This window comes from Mustela nivalis (genome assembly GCF_964662115.1).
Source record: "Mustela nivalis genome assembly, chromosome: 18".
Classification (NCBI taxonomy): domain Eukaryota; kingdom Metazoa; phylum Chordata; class Mammalia; order Carnivora; family Mustelidae; genus Mustela; species Mustela nivalis.
The window spans coordinates 41,161,998-41,184,574 of record NC_139037.1 but is presented as its reverse complement, the minus strand read 5'-3'; the positions used below and the strand labels follow the sequence as shown (position 1 = coordinate 41,184,574).

General features: G+C 45.9%; 1 protein-coding gene across 1 annotated transcript in view; it reads right to left on the bottom strand.

Annotated features, from left to right (window-relative positions):
- Positions 1 to 906: 906 nt before the first annotated feature.
- The window catches only part of GARRE1 (granule associated Rac and RHOG effector 1), a 71,191-nt gene continuing 49,520 nt past the window's right edge, over positions 907 to 22,577 (bottom strand). The window contains 12 exon segments of the mRNA XM_082708619.1: positions 907 to 3,546; positions 4,040 to 4,118; positions 5,828 to 5,965; positions 6,669 to 6,834; positions 9,965 to 10,998; positions 11,899 to 12,024; positions 17,759 to 17,856; positions 20,718 to 20,876; positions 21,753 to 21,868; positions 21,871 to 21,913; positions 22,047 to 22,142; positions 22,358 to 22,498. Coding sequence (XP_082564745.1) covers positions 3,238 to 3,546; positions 4,040 to 4,118; positions 5,828 to 5,965; positions 6,669 to 6,834; positions 9,965 to 10,998; positions 11,899 to 12,024; positions 17,759 to 17,856; positions 20,718 to 20,876; positions 21,753 to 21,868; positions 21,871 to 21,913; positions 22,047 to 22,142; positions 22,358 to 22,498 — 2,505 coding nt within the window. The 3' untranslated portion in view covers positions 907 to 3,237.

The following is a 22,577-nucleotide window of genomic DNA, read 5'->3' as shown; positions in this document are numbered from 1 at the left end:
TTTCCACTCAACTATTGGGCATGTAGCCAGGCCCTGAGACTCCTCTTGTCTCCACCACTGCTGTGAATTGAAGTCAGTGAACAGCACCACGTACTGGTGTTGAAGAGGAACATGCTTGAATAAAAGGCTAGCATTTTAATATGCACTTCTAGTGTATTTCCTAGCACACTCATGCAACACAGCTGTTACTAAGCAGCCTTGTCCTGGGGGGCACTTAGAAGGCTCTGGGCATTTCAGCAGAAAGAAGCCTGAGCAGTATTTACACTGGTGGGTTATAGATTAATGCTCATATCCATTTTCCTGAGTTCATGAAAAAAAGTTTCGATCAAATAATGTCTTGCTCTAAGTGAAAAGAAGTTGAAATTCTCCTGTAACACACCCTCCCTTTGTGGTTCTCACCCAAGTTTTCCTTTTGCTGAGCAGGATGATATTATCCAAAGAGACTAGTCCTTGTCCCTGAAAGGTACAGTCTCTTTGCCAGATATGGAGTCCCTGGCAGAGCAGGGGGAGAGCTCATCCCTGGATCCGCTCCTTGGAAAGGCTGGCTGGGCAGTTCATAGTGCCCAGGGTTGGTGGAAGGGGGGTGTTGACAGGCCACAACCCAAGGAGAGAACCTGCATCCTTCCAGGTGGTCTCCTTCACCATGACATTGGCTCTGTCCCTACAGAAGCCTCTTCCAGCAACTGGCCTTAGGGAAGCCAAATAGAGAGGTGTAGTAGGTCATCTGCTTCCTGCTCACCCACGCCAGCTTATCTTAATATTCCCGGTGGTCTTTCCTCTCTCAAGGTCTCAGAACCAGGGGCCCGGCTGACCTAAAAAGCAATGCAGGTGTCCCTTTTCAAAGTCATGAACGAGGCAGGGCTTCTCATGTGTCTGCTGCAGTTCATTTCAAACAGAGATACAAAGTATTATTAAATGTATATTTTTAATAAAGCCAATAGTTATTTTACTTATAGGAGCTTTAAAAGTAAGATACAAAATGTAGAGTTCCAGTTTGGAAGCGTTGTAACTATTCACACGATGTCCTGCTGATGCCCGAGCAAGGCAGTCACGCCCGGCCATGCAAAGGACACACACACTCACACACGCACACACATGCGCTTTGGCAAGACCCCTCTGCCGAGCGCAGCACCTGGAATTACCAGTGTTCAGAGCAAGGCGGTGCCGAGAACACAGCACCTACAAGGAGACCACACAAACAGCTTCACACAGTCTCACAGCCCACGGATATGCGATTACAAAATGTCCCGCTTAATCGAGAAAAACAGACCAGAGAGTGACAATGTAGCAGTGTCAAGGTCACCTGCACTGGGGCGTCAAGGGCTGACCTCTGTCCAGGGTGAGGTCTTTGGGGAGGCACTATTAAAACAAGAGTACTTCAGTATAATTGAACTTGAAAATACAAGGTACTGTGGACACCTTACAGAAGGAAAACAGAAAACTACCTTACAAGGAAAACAGCCACAAACACGCTCAGACAGATACACACTGGGACAGCGAACAGAGACAAGAGCCACGCAGGGTTGGTGCAAAGCACGTGCCTGGAGAAGTCTATGTACAAAATAGTTCTCTGTAAACATGGTGAGGTGAATGTTCGGAAGCCACGGTGAAAAGGATCAGAAGTACAGGCAGCAACGGCATCCCCACACAGCACAAAAGACGACACCTGAGGCCTGCAAACAGCCTGGCAACACAGTACTAAAAATTCAGATGGCTGGGCTCAGACACCCCAGGGGGCCTCTATCATTAGTGTGTATACATACATATACATATATATTTTTTCTTTTTGGTATTTTTAAATATAAATTTACTTATATCCGTAGAAAAATGAGAACATAAATGTGTTATTACAATCTCTGCTGGAAAAGCTTATATGGAGTTAGAAAGAATAAACCATTTATTAGTAGTTAACATATATATTAAAATGGTTTAATGATTTAAGAAAATATAAAAAAAAATATTAATACTGTCCAACTTTCATACCAGAAAATATTATGGATTTTTCTCAATTAGACTTTTTCAAAGATGAAATATGAAAAATTTAAATAAGTTTTATATAAAGAACTTCTGTAACCTCAATTAATATACAGCGGGATATGTCTACTCTGTAGAGATATATGTATCATTATTTCTCAATTTAAGCACCATTCAATTCTTCTGGATCCATTCTGGCTGGAAAATATCCCTAAATCCACAGGATGTTACCTCTTTAATGGCACATGTCAACTGAAAATGAGGTGGTTTTTTGTTCTTGTGTGTGTTTTTTTTTTTTTAAAGAAAAGACTTTAAATTAATTCCTATCTACATCTTAATCGGTTTGTCTTGAGCCAGCTCACAAATGTTACTGCAAGTTCAAGTGCAGGTGTCTTTGTGCAGCCTCTTGACCACACCCCCAAGTTTGGAGACTGTGTCAAAGCCTCTGGCCACGTGTGGATCTGAGGGCAGCAGGTGCAACGTCATTCCGCACATGGACAGCAGCCAGCTGGCTCATCTCCATGCACCATCAGGAATATGCCTCTCAAACGATCCTGGTTTTGTACATCCAGTCAGAACTGCACCCCTGGGGTGCTGCTTGGGGTGGCGAGGGGCTGGCTGCCCACCCACAGAAAAAACAGGTGATTGCTTCCAATCACAAGTATTCTATACTCTGCCCGTTTTGTGTAAGCTTAAATAAAGATAGTGTTGAACAAACATCCAGCCTCTATATTTGTTATCTTAAAATATTCAATGCTTTTAGGCGGGAGATGTTTTAACTAAAAATCTATATGAAAAATAGCTATAAAATACAGTGATTGATGTGGTCATCACTCAACGTGTTAAGGAGGAGAAGGGGGAGGGGTTTCAGAAGAATGGTCAGTTTTGCTCTCAGCCTTCAGGCCTGAGGCCTTCCCAACACACACAGTGGGACTACAAACTTGAGAGCTGTGATTCTCAAAGTGTGGCCTATGGCCCACCTGCATCAGAATTACTGGGGGAGCTTATAGCTCAAAGATCCCCCAGCATCTCCCTGAGGGCCAGAAAGCTGTTTCCAGCTGGCCCTCCAGGGCTCTGATGCCTCCAAAGTTTGAGAAGCCAGGCCTTAAAGGCTTGGAGCTGCCAACTACCCACATCACCAGGGATCCCTGCCTGGGACAGGGGTGCACTGGTCCTCTGGGGGGGCTGGTGCCAGCTAGTCAGCCCTGGGGTGGGGAAGCTGGCTCCAACAGCTCTGGGCAAGGCAGGCAGGCTGCCCCTGGGTCAGTACTGGGGCAAGTAGGCCGGCCGGCGCTCAGCCTTCCCGGGGAAGGCCTTGAAGCCCTTGGGTGTTGCCTTGTGTGCCGATGGGGGTGGGGGCTGCGGTGGGGGCTGCACATAGGTAAATGAGGTGGCGCTGCAGTCGCTGGTCGCGGCCCACACTGGGGACTGCAGCATCTGCATGGTGTCGTTCCACTGGCTGCCGGGGCTGGCAACTGCGTAGAGTGGGGCGCTTGGGCTGGGCAGTGTGCTGGGCAGCGGGGCCGGGTGCTGCCAGGGCGCTTTGGGGGGCCACGTTTTGGTTTTGTTATCCTGAGAGATAGAAGAGGGTTCTTAGTGGCATTTCTGGCAACTGGTCATCTTTTCCCACCTCCCCAGGTCTCTGGTCCTTATCCCCACCTGGGAGACAGGGAGGGAGGCCTTCACCCTCCCCATAGCCCTGGAGCAGCACCGTCCAGCTGAACTTGCAGTGACAGAAATGTTCTGTGCCTGTGCTGTTCAATGCAGTAGACACTCCCCGCATGTGGCCAGTGCTACTAAGAAACTCAATGTGTATTTATATTGGATCTATTCCAATTTAAATAGCCAAATGTGGCTACTGGCTATCCCAGTGGACAGCACAATCCTAGGGGCTCCTCTACATCTGGCTCTGAGTCAGGTGAGATGGTTAATCATGGGAAAAAAAGTTGTTCACCACAAAGAACCCGTCTTTGAAGCCCTCTTGAAACTTAAGCTTTGGAACCTCGCTCACGGTTTGTACCCCCACACAGCTGGCCCTCTGTGGCCAGAGCAGGGCCCATGGTACCTGGTTCACGTCCTCCACTGTGGTAAGAAGAGGCGGTGAGGGGAGCGTGCTGGTCTCCTGCTCTCCACTGCTGTGTTTCCTGAAAGAACCAAGAGCTCAGTGCAGTGGGTGCCTGGCTTGCTGCCCTGCTGACCTTGCTGCCCTGCTGGCCACCTGGTTCTGGGCGCTGGTTCTAGGTGGGGACAACCTGGGTCCACTGCATGCAGGAGATCGGGTGGTGGGCAATGAATGGAGCACTCCCAGGAGGCCTCTGGGCTTGGGGTGGGGGGCTGGCTCTCCCAGGCTTTGAGTCTGCTGGCTCTGGCTTTTGTTAATGCAGTCAATGGATACTGACTATTTACCATGCCCTGGGGAAGTAGGACTTAAAAGACTGTTAGTTTTAACTACAAACATGAAAAATTTCGGTTATAATGTTGAATAAAAAAGGGAGGATGGAGCAAGTTCCAAGCCAAGTAAATCAGTCTTCCGTGCTCTCACCTGCAGACAGTGGTCTCTACAGAGGCCATGCTCCTGGTGGCTTCCTCACCGTTTTATCGGCCTCTCTGATTTCCCTTGTCTAACACAGACATCTTAAATGCTACCCCTGGCTCAGCCCTGCTCCTCCGGTCTCCGCTCCTTGGCACATCCTTTCACACAGATGCTCCAGCCAAAACCTCACATACCATCCCTGATTCTTCTCTCTCACACACACCCAGTCTTACCCAGTTGCTCCCTCATTGTGTTCGGCTATCTGCTCATCAGAGGCCTCCCTGACTCCTATATATATATATATATTTTTTTTTTTTCTTTTTTTAAGTAGGCTCCATGCCCAGTGTGGAGCCCAATGTAGAGCCTGAACTCATGACTCTTGAGATTAACAGCTGATATCAAGAGTCTGATGCTTAACCGACTGAGCCACCCTGGCGCCAACCATATTCTTCATCATAGCAACTAACTGAATCTAACATGTTTGATTTTTTTCTTTCTTTTTTCCTTTTCCCTTCCCTTCTTTTTAATTTTTATTTTTTTATAGTCACGATGCCCAAGGAGGGGCTTGAGCTCATGACCCTGACACCAGGAGTCTCATGCTCTACCAAATGAGCCAGTCAAGCATCCCTACTTTCAAAAACTTCTTATACCTGAATATACTTTATTATGTTTTCTCTTCAACTTTGATAAAGAAACTAAGGAACAGAGAGGGCCAGGTCCTTGTTTGTGGAGTTGCAAAGCCTATTGGTGAGTCCTGATTAGAACCTAGTCATCCTGGTCCTGCTCCTCCACAGAAAGGGCTGCCTCTTGTAAGGATCAAACCAGTGTCCAGACCCATCTCTAGAACCCTCCCTTTCCTCCTACTGATTTTTCCGGCTCCTACTTGCATGAAACTCTTCTGCCAGTGAAGTCTCAACCCAATGTTAAGTCACCTGGGCTATAAGCAAGCCCACGGGGAGCCTGGGCTACAGCAAGGCCATGCTAACAGAGGCCCGCTGCCTCTCCCACACCAGGCTGACCGGGAGCCATGGCGTTCCTGAGCTTTCCAGAGGAATGAGCTGGGGAACACATTCATGTGCCCCTCTATCCTTTGCTTTTAAAAATCTCTTCGGGGCACCTGGGTGGCTCAGTGGGTTAAACCTCTGCCTTTGGCTCAGGTCATGATCTCAGGGTCCTGGGATGGAGCCCCGCATCGGGCTCTCTGCTCAGCGGGGAGCCTCCTTCCCTCTCTCGCTCTCTGCCTGCCTCTCTGCCTTCTTGTGATCTCTCTCTCTGTCAAATAAATAAATAAAATCTTAAAAAAAAAAAATCTCTTCATACCTTCTCTGCTTGACAGCAGCCACGAGGTCAGGCCCTGAAAACATGGAGAACAAACTGTCCCCGTTGGCGGAGGATGTCTCATCACTTGAGCTGGCGGAGTCCCCCTGAGCACCAGACCAGCCGCTGTGCAGGACGTCCCTGAAAGCCAGAGAGAGAAGCTGGTCCTGGGCTTCCTACTGCCAGCCTGGACACCAGCTGGACATGCCCGAGGCTTTCCCCACTATCCCGCACTCATCTAACAAACAGATCTCGGTCTCTTGTCTTCCCTTCTAAAAACCCGAGCTTTCCTTCCTGTCCCTTATTTCAAAAGTAACATGTACTCTTCGCTGCCCCGTATTCTTCTTGGAAGCCTTTGGTTTGCGTGTGAAATTCATGTTAGAACAAAAAGCTGAAATGGTCTTTAGCTGTCCAGATTTATTAACTGGGTGGCAGTAAGAGACATGGAAATCCACAGTTCTCTGGATACAACTGGTATCTGAACCATACACATTTGCTTTTTGGAGTTTACAAGATTTGCATTCCATGAATCGCCTGGGGTTCACAGCCATGCCCATTTCAGCACAGAGACTGTGTTAAACATTCAGTGACCTCACAACACCATCAGGTAAGTTCCTGATTCCGGGCAGAAGAGTATGTGCCGAAAATCATCAATTTCTACCAATGGTGTGTTCACAGGGGCATATCATGGCACTCGGCATCTTTGGGTCTGTCACAAAACTCTGACCACCTGAAGATCTGACCAGATGGGCTTGGAATCATCGATTTGTCTGATAAGAGTGCAGAGGGCCCCTGGGGATCCTCAGGGCCCAAACTCAGCTTCCCTCCACCCCCCAGCACTCACCCTTCTGTGAAGAACTCTGGGAAAGGCCAGGTCCGATGGGCATCATCCATGGGGGGCCAGTGGCCCCGGGGGTGGCCTGGGCGGCGGCCGTGTTGCACTTGCCGCTTCTGCTGCATTGCCTGGCTCACTCCTGCCACGTAGCGAGCAAACTCAGGGTCCGAACCCACTGTGTTAAGACAAAGGGGGAGAGAGGGGTTGGGGACACACTGGCGTCTTGTTTCCTTCCCTGCTGCCTGAGTACGTGCCAGTCACACACACAGTAAAAAGTGGGGAGGTGCTGCCAGGCTGGTGGCCCTAAGAGCTGTAGGACTGGGGCTTTCAGCCCAACATCTGACCTGGGGGACGGGGTGTGCACAGGGACTGTCAAGAAGGGTTAGGCCTAGGACAGAGGCAAGCTAAGTGGGACCGAAAGAGAACAAAAAAGGATCCATGGTTAAAGTTTAAAGACAAATACCAGATACTTAACAATGTTCCCATGTCTGGTGCTACCTACATAACAACTTAGAAAATCATATGATTGGGGCGCCTGGGTGGCCCAGTGGGTTAAAGTCTCTGCCTTCGGTTCAGGTCATGATCCCAGGGTCCATGGACTGAGCCCCACATCAGGCTCTCTGCTCAGTGGGGAGCCTGCTTCTCTTCCTTTCTCTCTCTCTGCCTGCTTCTGCCTACTTGTGATCTCTGTCTGTCAAATAAATAAATAAAATCTTAAAAAAAAAACACCTCATTTACTTAATTAAATTCATTCCAATCTTAACCACACATAAAATTCTTTCTTAAGAAAAAAAAAAAAAAAAAAAGACATAGAGGCCATCCAGGACTCAACAAAGATCAAAAACGGTAAAATTCTGCCAAAGAGAGTTTATACTCTGGACTTAATTACATGACTATTAAAAGATGTACAGACCGTCTAAGAGCAGTTGAAAAAAATGCCCTCTGTGGCACTGCGCCCACCCCAGTCTGTGGCAGCCAGGTGGGGCCTGCTTTTCTGGAGCGGGGTGGAACCATGGACCCTTCCTGTGCCCCAGGGTCCAAGGTTGCCCACATCTACCAGAGAACAAGAAAGCGTGAGCAGCAGTATGAAGGATTTTTAGACAACCTAAAGAAACATTTCTTTCCATTAGTAGCTAATGCTGGGCTGTTTGAGCATGGAATTCCTCTTTTGCTGGTTATTTATATCAATATTTGCTATAGTTATTTATATATTTTACAGTATTCTCCTTAAACAGAATATATATTTTCCACCTGTATACCTTCTGCTACGTTAAAGAGTAATGCATTTCTATGTATTTATCTTGTAACCACCCACCTTATCAGATTCACTAATTCGTTTTTTTTAATTAAGGAGTCTTGTTGGGCTCCCCCACCTTCAATTCTGCTGCCAGGAAAGAGATGTACTTTCAGTGTATCTTTTTTCTAAAGCTTATCACACATGTCTGGCTGTATTTGCTAGAAAGTCCAAGACAAAGTTACACCTACTGGCAGTAACAGTTGCTACTCTATCTGGGTCTTGATTTAAACTGGAATGATTCTGTTTCACTATACAGAGTAATTATTGCTCCTGGCTTTTGGTAGACAGTCTTTTTAATATTTAATAAATTTCTTACTTTCTTTCTTTCTTTTTTAAAAGAAATTTCCTTCTATTCCTGTCTTCCTTAGAGGTTTTCCTTTCTTCTTTTTCGTTTTGTCTTTTTTTTTTTTTAAGATTTTATTTATTTGACAGACAGAGATCACAAGTAGGCAGAGAGGCAGGCAGAGAGAGAGGAAGGGAAGCAGGCTCCCTGTTGAGCAGAGAGCCCAACTTGGGGCTTGATCCCAGGACCCTGAGATCATGACCTGAGCTGAAGGCAGAGGCTTTACCCACTGAGCCACCCAGGGGCCCCTGGTTTTTTTTTTTTTAAATCACTGGTGGCTTTTATCAAATGTCTTTATAACTTCTATTGTTGTGTGACCTCTCATGCAGTGGGATGACACCAGGGGTTACTGAGCAGCAGCAGAGTCCTTCCACTGTCCCACCTGTCTACGCTGGCGGTAGTAACAGAGAACTGCCTTCCCATCATGGCTCTGTCATCCCGCCTCTGTTCACACTCATAAAGAGAGGACTATGGTTTGCTTTTAAATAACCCGTATGAAGTTTTTATGGGAAAATCACGTTGGCTTCATAATTACTGTTCCAATTTCTTCTACTGAAACAGATCTAGGCAGGTTTTCCACTTCTTGGCACAATTTCGGTGCTGTGTATTTTATTAGGAAAGAAGTCATTTTTCCATTCAGTTTTCAAATATGTTGTCATTGAGTCGTATGTACGTAGTAACGTCTTAAACTTCTTTTAATCTCTCCTATTTCTGAAATGAAATCTTTCTCTTTCTTTTTTTAAGATTTTATTTATTTGTTTACTTTTAAAATTTATTTATTTGTCAGAGGGAGAGAGAGGGCAAAAGCAGGGGGAGCAGCAGGCAGAGGCAGAGGGAAAATCAGGCTCCCGGATGAGCAAGGAGCTCAATGCAGGACTTGATCTAGGACACCAGGATTATGACCAGAGCCAAAGGCAGAGGCTTAACAACTGAGCCATTCAGGCGCCCTTCCTTTCTCTTTCCTAATCTTGTTTCTCTTTGCTCTCATCTTACTGGGACTTATAATAAATTGGCTTATCTATTCTGTTGGCCTTCAAGAGACCTTTTTAGATTTTATTTGTAATTTCTACTATATTTTTCTTCTAAATTCAATTAATCTTGGCTTTTCTCCTTAATTACTTCCTCCTCCTAGTTTATTTTTGTCTATTTCTAGGTTCTTTCTCTAATTTTGTGAGGTAACTCTGGTGGTATTTTCACACTATTGAGGCCAGGAGAAGCCATATTCTCTGAAGGCAGGAGGATGCTCTACCACCTTTTATAGGTCCTAGGGTTTAAGCATAGACCAGGTTATGTAATCAGGGAAAGAGCAGCTCACAAAGCCTGATGTCTTGGCTCCCACGAATAGGAGGGCCCAGACAGAAGCCCACTTCAACTTTGGGATGTGGAGTCATTCAAGGAACTTCTCTTGGCCTTGATCCCAGCATCTGCCCAGAGAGAAAACTAGTAGTCCTGACCTTCCTAGTCTCATTCTCACCATGGCTGTCTACCTTTGCTGGATGTATCCCATACTTGCCATCCAACAGCGAGAAAAGGTCTTTAAAGGGAAATTAGCAATTCACTTGCCCCTACAAGTAAGGCTGTATCAGATGGGCCCTATGAAGTCCCAGTGATTACATTTCTGTGAAAACCCCAAAGTCGGCACAGGGTGGGGGGTGGTCCACATACCTGCAGGATCAAAGGGCAGAATCTCTCCCAACATCCCAAAGACGCCATCACTTTGGTCACGGTTTGGCCAGGTGTTATTTCTAGGTCCCTGCGGCTTCTGCCCCAAAACCTCCGACATCACATTATCCATATAGCTGCTCACCAGACCCAAGCTGTACAAGTCAGAACTGAGATCAGATATGCCAGGCCACTGGCCAAGAGGAGACAGACCTGCTCCGACTGGCTGGGCGGGCTGCTGGGCTGAGCCATGCACCCATTTCCCAGGGGCCCGAGGCTGGGGAGGGGGCTGCTGAGGTCCAATGGGCTGGAGCAGGTGTTGGTAGTACTGGACCTGGGGTTGTTGCTGCTTTGGGGATGGCTGCTGAGGTGCCAGGCCAGGCTGGGGGGTCAGAGGGGCATGGGCTCCAGCCTGGGGTGGCCGTGGTGGAGGGGGCACTGGTAGTGGTGGCTGCTGTGGCGGCATGGCTCCTGCCTTCTGTTCAGTCACCATGGCTGTGGCAGCAGAATTACGCCTTGTCACCAATGGGGAGCCCTGATGTGACTGGCCCATGTTAAAGCCCGAGAGAAAATCGATCACCTCCTGCATTTCCTGATCGGTTGGTAAGTTCATGCCCTTTTCGTCCTTGCCATCATCCCCTGGCAGGAAGTTGTCACGTCTCTCCAGGAGAAAACCATTGGCCATCTGATTACTGGAATTCTGTGCTGACTGTGAAGGGTCTGTAGTCCTAGGGAAATTACCAATGTTCAAAATGCTTTGTAATCTTGAATCAATATTGCTGGGCATTTTGGCCTTCTCTTCCGAACACCCAGCTATGAAGAGGTTTTTGGAAGGGGTATTTGGGATGGAATAATTTGTGCTGCTGCTAGAGCTGGTGCATGAAGCTTTCTTGGTGAACCGGGATGTCAGCTTGGAGAATGTCTTCTGCAGGCCGCCTGAGGATTTGTTCCCATTCCCAGAAGGAAGGTCAGCCTGATTCCCAAAATCGCAAATCTCCCTTTGAAGCTGGATCTGTATGCAGGGTAAAGCTTGTTCCCTATTTCAACAGAAACATATTAAAAATTAAAAAAAGACAAAATACAAAATGGATCTCTTTGCATCTAAAAAAGACTTAAAGGACAAAAACAGTCTCTCTAGTATCCTGGTGTCATGTACATCTATTTTATAGAGAAATAAAATGAAACCCCAGACTTTTAAGTGTTCATAAGACTGATCAAGCAGAGGGACGTGGGTAGAGGTAGGGCAGTGGGCAGAACTCAGTGACACCAAGCAGCACTGTTGTCTTGGCAAAGACAGTGCCAAGAACAGACGCTGGTTACTTCAGGGTTTTCCGAGAACTTTCCTAGTACTGAAAGAGAGCCCCAGAGATGGAAAGGGTGTGGGGCTGAGGCAGGCGACGGCTGCTGTGACCTGGGACAAACCACTGCAGTGTTCCGGGCCTTGGCACTTATGAGTTCGGAAAGGGATGTTCACTTGTGAGTTCGGCTGGATGTTCAAGGTCCCTACCATTCTGAAGTTCATAATTCCCCAGAGATGGTCTTGTGACTGTCAGCTGCTTTCAGATAGAAATAAATTTCATGTAGGATATTAAGTAAAATTTCTACACGTTTCTCTGGTCTTCGTTCATGAGGAGAGTATGAGTTGGGCTAAAATCCTTTTGATGGACTTACTCTCAAATGGTAAAACCAATGAAGGCAAACATGTTAAGTAACTGAGGAATCTGGATAAAGGGCAGAGAGCAATGCTTGGTATGAATGCAACTTACCAGTAAGTTCGAAATGATTCCAAATTTAAGTGACCAAAAAGTTCTCTTTCTTGCCTTACTTCCTCACAAAGGATCAGCAATGTGAGCATGCAGGAGACTGTACATGGGCACACTGTCCCTGACTATGGGTCCAAATGTGAGCTACTTCAGGTGATCAGCAGGGATACCCACCTCCCTGCCCTCCAGCGGCTGAGGTCCAGCACGGCTGTGTAGAGCACGTCCACCAGCCCCAGGGTTTTCTCAGGATCGAGGCTTCTCTGCAGCAGGGACATGGTAGCAGGGTCTTCCTTCAGGCACCTAGGCAGGAGGCAGGCCATGTCAGTCTGGGTGGCACTGCTCTGAGAAAGGGTCCCAAATAGGCTTTGTACAAAAGGCTACAATGTTTACATGCTTTTGGCACCAAATGAAAATCCAGTAATTAAAGACCAGTTAAGAGAATGACAAGGCTAACACTGGAACTTTCTGCTGCGAATGGGAAGAGAAAGCCACAAGGGCTGCGATCACCCTAGATTTCTAATTCTCTTGAGTCTGTTTGGTAGGAAGAGAAGGGTTCAGTGGAGGTGCTATGTTCTGGGGGCCCTAATGCCCTCTTACTGTCCACACTGGCTCCGCCCTTGACTTTCTGTTCTACTGTGTTCAGATTCTGGGATCTGACACCCTTTCCAAAACATCCTCGTCCCCAAGAAACTAAAGGTCAAAGGAGGGACATACCTGGACTCGCTGCAAACTTCAGGTAAGCAGCAAACATGGCCTTCCCCCATGAGTGAATGTTTTCCCTTTCCAAGCTGACCACTTCAGCCCGTATCCCCTCTCCTCCGAGCTCGGCCATCCCTGCTGCTTCTCCCCTTCTTTCCCATCACAACCCTCATGTCACCAAGAGGAGATCTGGTCCCTCTCCTTACCACTAATCCACCCCCTCGAGTGCCCATGCCTACACTACCAGCCTGCCCCTCTGGTCATGGTCAGGGTGGAAGATAAGGCCTGCTCTGCCACCGGCTGACTCTCTAGCTGAGCACTGCATGCTCTGTACCCTCCTGCTTTCCTGAGGACCCCTGCTCACCTAATGCCCCTGCCCCATGACATTCACCTGGGCCAACAAACTGGCCTCACAGACCAGCTTCTTTCTCTCAGCCCCACATTCCCCTCCAGATACTGTTAAGTTCCCTACTCCCCCTTTTAGCAAAACACTTTGTCTCCTCCTTTTCCTGACCTCCTAGTCTCACCTCACCCCACTCCTGCTGGGCTTTGGTCCCCATAACTCCACTAGAATAGCTTTTATCAAACACTTTTGATCTTGCCAGTGTCAGAGGTCAATTACCGGTCTCCATCTTACTCAATCTCAGCAACTTGTGCAATGCTTCTTTCCTCCCGCAGCACTATCATCTGTAGCTCGGTGACCCCAGACTTGCTCAACTTTCCTCCCACCTGGCTGGCAAGCTCCTTCCTGGTCTCCCCTGCTGACTCCTCCTGCTCTGCTTCCCCAACCTCGGTATGGTGTTGTGTCCTAGGCTTTGTTCTTTCTCCCCACAATGCTGCATCTTGTCCTGCAGCTGCACAGACTATCTTCCACGGAAGACTCAAATTTCCTTCACCAGCCAACCCCCTCCTCCCGAACCCCACTCTCCTGAATCTAACTGCACAATTGACATCTCTTGGGTGCATCTAACAGGCAGCTTGGTCAGCACAAGTGCTTCCTCGCCTCTCCATCAAAAACCACTCTGAAACCTATACACTTCCTCTGTAAGTACACAACACAGCCACCTACCCCAAACTTACACATCATCTCTGGCTACCTGCAACCCATGCCAGTCCACCAGCAAACCAAGCACTTCTCACACCTCTTTTATTACAGCTCTACTCCAAGAAACCACCAGCATCTGCGTCTCAGGACCAACCCGCCAGCTGGTCTCCTCTCCCCTGCTGCTGTCCCTCCCAGCCCACCCTCCACACAGAGGCAGAGTGAACCGGTAGCGCCAATCAGAACACATACCTTCCCTGTTTAAAACCCTTGAGCGGCATCCCGTCAGGACTGAAATAAAATCTAAACAACCCTTGGGGGTTTCTGTGACCTTATCCCTCCTGTCTCTCTGACCACACCTCTCTCCACTGTCACCTCCATTACCTTTGTCCCAGTCACAGGCTTTGGCTTGCTCCCTGAATATGATGGATTTGCCCACATCTCAGGACCTTTGCTTCTGCTGCTTCTGCCCAGCCTTCTCTCCTGAGAGCTGCTTCCCACCATTCAGGTCACAGTGCCCATTCAGGGTACCTCCACCAAGAGGCCTCTTCTGAGAGGCAGAACCAGGAAGATGTTGTCTGTCTGCTACTAGGCACTCTGGCAGATAAGTGGTAAAGTCGACAGCTTGCAAAGCCATCTAAGAAGGCAGTAACACTCCCCAGCGTGACTGAGGGCTTGCAAAGAAACAGGTCTCTGAGGATATGAGCCAGCCAGCCTCAGCAACACTGCGAAGGCCAAGCTCTGCCAGTGACCAACCAGACCCTGACTCCTGGGAGAGAATCTTGGCCAGTGGACCTGGCCAGGGTTCATGTACCCGAGTCTCTCAGCCTGGAATTCCTGATTATTAGGACATCTTTGCTCTGTGCTCCCAAGCCACTCCTGGCTGTGATTTGGCGGGTCACATATGTTTGCCCACTAGGAGAGCATTTGCTGGTCATGCAGAAAGAAGTACTACAGTTGCTGGGGAGAATAATTTTTCTTTCTGAAAATCAATAAATCGGCACTTTTATTAATTTATCAGTCCTGAGAGTTGATGGATAGAATCCCCTTAAGAGACGAAAACCATTCTTTTGGCAAATCACGTAGACTTGCTTAAAACCCTCTACCTGTTCTTAGAAAATCCCTTGGGGACACTGCAAGTCCTGGCTTCTGTGAGTCTCTCTTTATGACCACCCACCACGTCTCCAGCCGTGCCAGTTCACTCCTCAGAAATCCTTTCCCCATCTGCTCTCTCCATGGCCAGCTCTTTTCCAATGTCTTATCTTCAAGGAAGGACCCTTCGTGACTGGCCTCATCCTAAACAGCCTCCCCTCCCCAGCACCACCTCTGTCATTCTCCATCATATGACATTATTCTGCTCCTAGCCCCTCAAACATGTGCTAGGGTTTGAACTGAGCTCTTATGATTGCTAGCTGTCCCCTCACCATCCCTCCCATTACAAAGTCAACTCTGCTAGGGACAGAGAGCCCATCTGTCTTGCTCATACTTAAATTCCCAGAGCCCAGGCAGTGTCTGCCACATAGAAGGTATTTAGTAAGTATTTGTTGAAAGAAAGAATGGATGGACTAAAATAAGACAGTTAAAAAATCTAAATAAGGGATTACTTAATTTGGAAAAAAAAACATATCTGGCAATGGGACACTCCACTTTATTAAACGCAAAGCATATAATAAATTCTTGACTGCCTTTGTTAACTATTTCATTTTTCTGAAGGTGGAGTAAAGCAATCACTTCTTTTGGCATTCTTCTCAACAAGCACATAGTTTATACTTCGAAAGAAACAAAAATATGTATTTTGAAAGCTCTGTACTTTTACCAAAAGCAACCACCAGAGGGAGCCTCCCCAAGAAATTATAGTCTATAAGGTCTTTTGTGGTGGTTCAATGAATTACAAAGAATGAATTACTCTCAATGAATTAGTCATGATACATGGAGAGTTCTGGAAGTAAACTGCAGTGTTCACCATTTTAGTACTAGTTATTTATATTCACTCAATTATTCAAAAATTCAAACTATTTTCTCTAAAATGAGAATCCTGGTTAAGTTTAGTATTTTTCAGTAAGAACCTGAGTTGGAAAACAAATTAAGAATTCAGGGACACTTAGGGCACCTGGGTGGCTCAGTGGGTTAAGCCTCTGCCTTCAGCTCAGGTCATCTCAGGATCATAGGCTCCACGTTGGACTCTCTGCTCAGCAGGGAGCCTGCTTCCCCCTCTCTCTCTCTGCCTGCCTCTCTGCCTACTTGTGATCTCTCTCTGTTAAATAAATAAAATAAAATCTTAAAAAAAAAAAAATTCAGGGACACAAAAATCTTACAGAAAAGTGAGCTTTTGGTATGTTGTTTGATAGGAATGGAGAAATCTATATAAATTAACAATAAGTCATCTCAAAAATCAAATAAAAAACTTAGTGTGGGAGGAAACTGAAAGAAGAGAGGTTTTGGGACATGAAGTAAACTTCTCACCCTCACCTCATATATCAACAAGTCCTAAGACTTTGGCAGAGTCTATCACTGGACCCTCACATTTCAAGGAGAAACGGTTTAAATAAAACTCCAGTGTGGGGCGCCTGGGTGGCTCAGTAGGTTAAAGCCTCTGCCTTTGGCTCAGGTCATGATTCCGGGGTCCTGGGATCGAGCCCCACATTGGGGTCTCTGCTCAGTGGGGAGTCTGCTTCCTCCTCTCTCTCTGCCTGTCTCTCTGCCTACTTGTGGTCTCTGCCTGTCAAATAAATAAATAAAATCTTTAAACAAAAACAAAAAAACAAAACTCCAGTGTATGACCCAGATACCATCCTGGTCCATACAGGAACCAAGCTTGCCATCATGCTTTACTCCCTCTCTTTCTTCCTACCAAAATGTTTCAAAATTTTTCTATATGGTTAAATACTCATTCATGTCATCTTTTTTTTTTTTAATTTTCAAAAGATTTTATTTATTTATTTGACACAGAGAGAGAGATCACAAGTAGGCAGAGATGGTTGTGGTGGGGGGAAGCAGGCTCCCCGCTGAGCAGAGAGCCCGATGCAGGACTTGATCCCAGGACTCTGAGACCATGACCTGAGCTGAAGGCAGAGGCTTAACCCTCTGAGCCACCCAGGCGCCCCTCATATCATAATCTTAATAACAGAAGTCTTCCAACACTTTCAACAGTTCAGTTTTTGCTATTTATTAATAAAATTATGATGCTGCTCTGTTAGCTGGATCTATGCACATCACAAGGATAAATCCCCAGAGGCAGAACTGTAGAACTCCTGAGGTCAGATTTCTTATTTTAGGCTTCTGATACACTGAACTGCCCTCCAGAAAGACCGTGTGATTTATCCACCTCCTGTGCCTGTTTTTGCACAGTCTGGCCAAAACCTTTATATTTTTATTTATTTTTTAAAAAAATTATTTATTATTCTAAAACAATTAAAAAACATCTAGGCAAAATGACATCATATTGTTTCTTTACTCATCTTATCAGGTGAGGTTACACATTTTCTTCATCTATTTGTTGACAGCTGTGCTGTTTACCTTATTTTTTGTCTACCTATTCATGCACCTTGCCCATTTTCTTACTCCTTTGTAGGAGCTTCTGTTTTAATAAACTAAGAAGAGGGGCACCTGGGTGGCTCAGGGGGTTAAAGCCTCTGCTTTCGGCTCAGGTCATGATCACAGGGTCCTGGGATCAAGCCCCGAATCTCGATTTCTGCTCAGTGGGGAGCCTGCTTCCTCCTCTTTCTCTCTCTGCCTGCCTCTCTGACCACTCGTCATCTCTGTCTGTCAAATAAATAAATAAAATCTTTAAAAAATAAATAATAAAATGAACCAAGAAGAATACTTTATCTATTGTAAATTTATAAATGTAATTAAATAATAAAAAATAAAAATGGCTCAGTCTGTCCCCACGCTTCTAATGGCACGAGCTCAAGATCATCAGGGTTGTTACTGGAACAAAGGAGGAGAAGGGATTCTATGTTCTATGCTCAGCTTTAGAGAAATACTGGTGACTTAAGGAAAATGAGGTACTCTGTTCAAAAGCTGTGGACCCGGTAATAAAGAGAAGATAATTTTGGTCATTATGAACCATGAGTACATAACATTTTACTTATATTATTGGTCAAAAAGACTATTTTTCAGACATCTTGACTTCCTTCTCATGGACCGATAACCACTCCCCGTGTACCCGCCCAAGTAGCAAGACCTGACATGCCACCTAATATGGGGCTTGTCCAAAACAAAACAATCTTTTCAAAGATGTGTACACTTCAATCAGAGCCTAGGCTTGTGTTAATAGAAGAGTCACGCTACCATGTGGACGGGACTTGAACCACAATTCTGGAGCCCTCTAAGCTGATCTGGGGGGCATATGCTTCTTTATTTTCAATCTGTGCTGTGTCAACTACCACCTAAGAAAGAGAAAGAAAAAAACAACAATCAGCTTTCCGAGAGGCAAACGGATCACAAACAAATCTAATACATGAACCTACTGATGTGAGTGACTCTGGCAAGGCGGTCATGCAGAGGCCACTCCAGAGCCTCAGGAAGACAAGCACAAGTAATAAAGATGACTGAAGACAGTTATACTTCAATGAGCAGAAACCAAATTCTGGGTGTAGGATGTACTGAACTTTGTAAGGACTTTCAGTACTTTTTCCAAACCATAAATATGTTAATTAGGAATTATTTTGTTTCCTTTAGGTTTTTTTTTTCACTTTATGCACTTGAAAGAAGTAAAACCATCATTAAAAATCTAACCACAGCTTCAGAAAAGTCCATTTATAATGACTGAATACAAGCTAGAAGTGGATGAAGCTCTTTTTAATGGATCATTTTATTCTCAGCCATCAATAAAAACATAATTAGTTCAGAAAGGTAAAGATGAGGGGCGCCTGGGTGGCTCAGTGGGTTAAAGCCTCTACCTTCGGCTCAGGTCATGATCCCAGGGTCCTGGGATTGAGCCCCGCATCAGGCTCTCTGCTCCAGGGAGCCTGCTTTCCCCTCTCTCCCTGCCTGCCTCTCTGCCTGCTTGTGATCTCTCTGTCAAAAAAATAAATAAAATCTTTAAAAAAATAAAAAAATAAAAAGAAAGTTAAAGATGATTCTTCTTTCACTGATTTCTTCTGTTCTTTTCTTGCCCTTTTTTTTTTTTTTTTTTTTAAAGAGAGAGAGAAAAAGAGAATGCATGAGCAGGGCGTAGGTAATGAGGGGCAGAGAGAAACAGAGAAGCCCAAACAGGCTCCATACCCAGCATGGAGCCTAACGTGGGGCTGTATCTCACAACCCTGAGATCATGACTTGAGGCAAAATCAAGAGTCAGAGGCTCAACTGACCGAGCCAACCAGATACCCCAATGATTTCTTCTTATTTGGAATAGAGTCTTTAACATTACACAGATGATGTAGTAGCCTAGGTAGAGATTTTGACAAAATGATGAATATATTTTCAAATAACTAAAAGAATTTAAGAAAATAAGCCTAAAGCACTTTAAAAATAAATCTTTTATGGGGCACCTGGCTGGCTTAGTCGGTGGAGCATCTAACTCTTGATCTCAGGGTCATGAGTTCAAGCCCCACATTGAGTATAGAGATTACTTAAAAATAAATAAATAAATCTGCTATATTGCCAAAGTCATGCAAAGCTGCTTATTTTGACTCCAAATTCAGCCTCTAATGGAGCTGATTTCCACTGCTGCAAACAGAATTCCCAGAGCTGGTCTGCAATGTCCTTTGGAAAAGACTTCCTGTCCAAGTAATAGCCATTGTTAGACCAGGCAGGTGTTTCCTCTCTACGCCCATCTGCAGAGCCATAATCTAAAGGTTCTTTGTCAGTCGCACACAAAGGTGCCCTGGGAGCAAGGAGTAAGGAACTGGAAGAAGTTTCTGCTCTCGCAATAACATGGGAATTTTTTTTTTTTTTAACCTACAGTGTTTTCCCAGAACAGTTTGTGTCCTTCTGCCTTACTTTACTCACTCCTTTTTGGAGAACTTATGCCATGGTTCAACTAGTTTCAGCTAAAATGACCTCTGGGAGTATGGATCAATTTCCTAGAGGCAGTAGGCTCTGACATACTTCAGCAGGGGGATCTCCTGCTTACTCCTTATTCCTTCTCTTAGGGGTTCCTGTAGTAAGAACTAGAACCTAAAGGAAGCATAAGTCACCTGGCCCTATCCAAGGCAGCGCACCCCTGAGCTAGGGTACCTGAGCCCTCACCCACGTGAAACAAGAGGACAGCATCCTCCCCACGGCTCCATTCATGAATAAAGTAGGAATTAAAGTAAGAAACAGTTCTTTAAACTTTCTTAATCTTGAATTAGTCTGCTTTAACCTCTGACTAAAATGCTGTATCTTGGGGTGCCTGGGTGGCTCAGTGGGTTAAGCCTCTGCCTTTGGTTCAGGTCATGATCTCAAGGTCCTGGGATGAAGCTCTCGGCTCAGCTGGGAGCCTGCTTCCCCCTCTCTCTCTGCCTGCTTCTCTGCCTACTTGTGATCTCTGTCTGTCAAATAAATAAATAACTAAAATCTTTTAAAAAAATAATAAAATGCTGTATCTTTTCAAAAAGTAGCCATTTAATTCTAGAAAGTAGAATTAAGTATGTAAGGTTATATGGGTCTTAGATGCCAAACAAAAAGCTAGATGGTGATTTCAGATGTTGATTTCCTGATCCGGTCCAACTCTGGCAGAAGTTACCCTTCTCTCCAAAGGTGAAAGGACTAAACTTACTTCATAGCCAAGAAGAAGAGAAACAGAGCTGGGATACAAAGTGACTGGTCAGGGGACGACTTACACCATGGCGGTTTCTCAGAGGAGGTGGTATTTGAGCTGACATCAGGAAGCTAAAGAGTAAGTCACATAAAGCCTAGAGAGGAGGAGTCTTGGGTAAAAGGAGCAGCCAAGTGCAAATGCCTGAGACAGGAAGAAGCCTGGCACATTTGAGACCCCACTGTCACTCCAGGGTAGGTGAGCCAGGTAAAGAGGCCCTCCCTGTCAGATCATTACGGATGTTGTTTTCTTTAAAATGAGGAAAACCTACAATATCATTTTGGAGCTAGGATCCTGGAAAATACATACCATCAATCTATAAAAGGAATCAAAAGGGCTTTTTAATGCTGCTGTTCTTTTACCTTCTCCACGTGGTCTGTACCCTGCAGGACTGGTGAACTTTCAAAAATGATTCAGTATTTACACACCTGTGCCCACACCACGTGCCCCATGCTGGACACACGGCTCCTGGCTCTCTCTCCCCTGCATCCCACACTGACCACTCACCAGTCCAGCCTGGCCAAAGAGCAGCTGCACGGCAGTCTTGCAGGCGCCCCGCCATGTGGACGGGCACACCTGGTTCAGTACTTCGGTCACAGGAAGCTCATCCCTGGGTGTGATTCCATTGTAGCAGCCCGCCTCCTTGATCAGCTGTAACATCGTATGCTACGGATTAAGAAGACAAGAGCTCACTGCCCAAGATAAAGCTGTGCAAGATTCTCAAATGTGTCGAAATGAATGGACAGGTACACAGCAGTCCTCCAGAAAAATGCACTTTGTTTCAGTGCACCTCCCATCACATCATTTTCATGTCTCAAGCAATTGTCATCAGATACCCTCAGAGAATATGGATACACGTGCATTAATATGTGCATGTGATTTCTATACTAGCACAAAATACAGCATCATATAGCCATTTGCTGATGCAAATTGGTGAGGAATTTGGAAATTCTGAATCCCTCTAAATAAGGAGACAAAATCATCTGGTAAAAACAAATACCAATGAAAACCTCAACTTTATTTTGGATGACCAAGTGGTCAGGTATGCAGGCTCTGGAAACAGACTGTATAACCTCAAATTCCAGTCTCCTCCTTTCTGGCTGTGTGAGCTCGGCCTTAGTTCCTCTAGCTGTTGAACAGAACAGAGCAGCGCCCACCTCAGGGTGAGCTTTAAACGAGACTGCGCACATGAACCCTTGGTGCCATGCCCGGCACACAGGACGGCCCACGAACAGTCATAGTCACTACAGTAGTATGACAAGACTTCTTATTTAATTTGCAGAAGTCCACTAAAACATCAATCATAAACAGTATTTTATAATGTACTTTCAAAACACTTTATGTTAAACATTTAACCCAACTATGAATAAAACCCAGCAAATGTCTCATTAAGGTAAGTCACCACAGTCTGCTTTTAGACACCAATTTACTAATACCTTCTGTCTTGACTTCAGTTTTGTTTCTTAGTATCTATTTTTTAAAAGCCCCTGAAGAACTGTTTCCACGTTCACACCCACTTGCTGAAACCCCATGGAAAGCTACCGTCTTAAGTTTCAGGTTGTCAGCAGCCGATTCGTTGAAGGAGACGCCCTTCAGGAAGTGTGATCCTATCTGCACGGGGACAGTGGGAAGCTCACACTGCATGGGCTGGGGGGGGTCTGCCGCCGCCCTGTCTGCTGTGCCTCAGCTTCGCTGCAGCAGCCCTGTGAGAGGTTTGGAGAGAGGGGAGGAGAGGAGAGGTGACCCACGGCACACCAGCCCCAGATACCAGGCTCACTTGGGGTGGCAGGTCTGCCACCCCACAGCTCCCTAGAGCAACCAGAGAGGAAAACATACCTGTAAACTGGCTTCAATTGCCTTTGGATTCAGGTGGAAACCAGCTTTCATTGCATATTCACAGTGGCCTAAACTTTCCAGAGCTATTTTATAAGCCTGCAAAGAAATTGTTTTGTGAAGAATCAAGATTATACAGATTATAAAATGACAACGTCCAGTGACAACAGAAATATAAAAGTTCTATAGTTAATTAAAAGGCTTCGGGCCAACTACCATCTTACTATTCTTTCCAATTGGCTCAACATCCCAACTTGAACTCCCTCCCCTGTTCCTGCCCTTGGATAACTACGTGCCAGTTCTAAAACACTGACCTGCAAAGCACTGTCGATCTTCACGTTCAGTTCTTTGAGCTGGTGCTCAGGAATCGGCGCGCTCTGAGAACAGAAGAGCTGCTGAACCTCAATGCCTGCCAGGCGGCCATCACAGCCTCTTTCCCTCAGTCTGGATGTCGCCTGCAACAAGAAACAGTGGCTGGTAGGTGACAGAGAATGTGAAAGGCATGAGCAATATTTAGAGAACAAGAAACAAAAA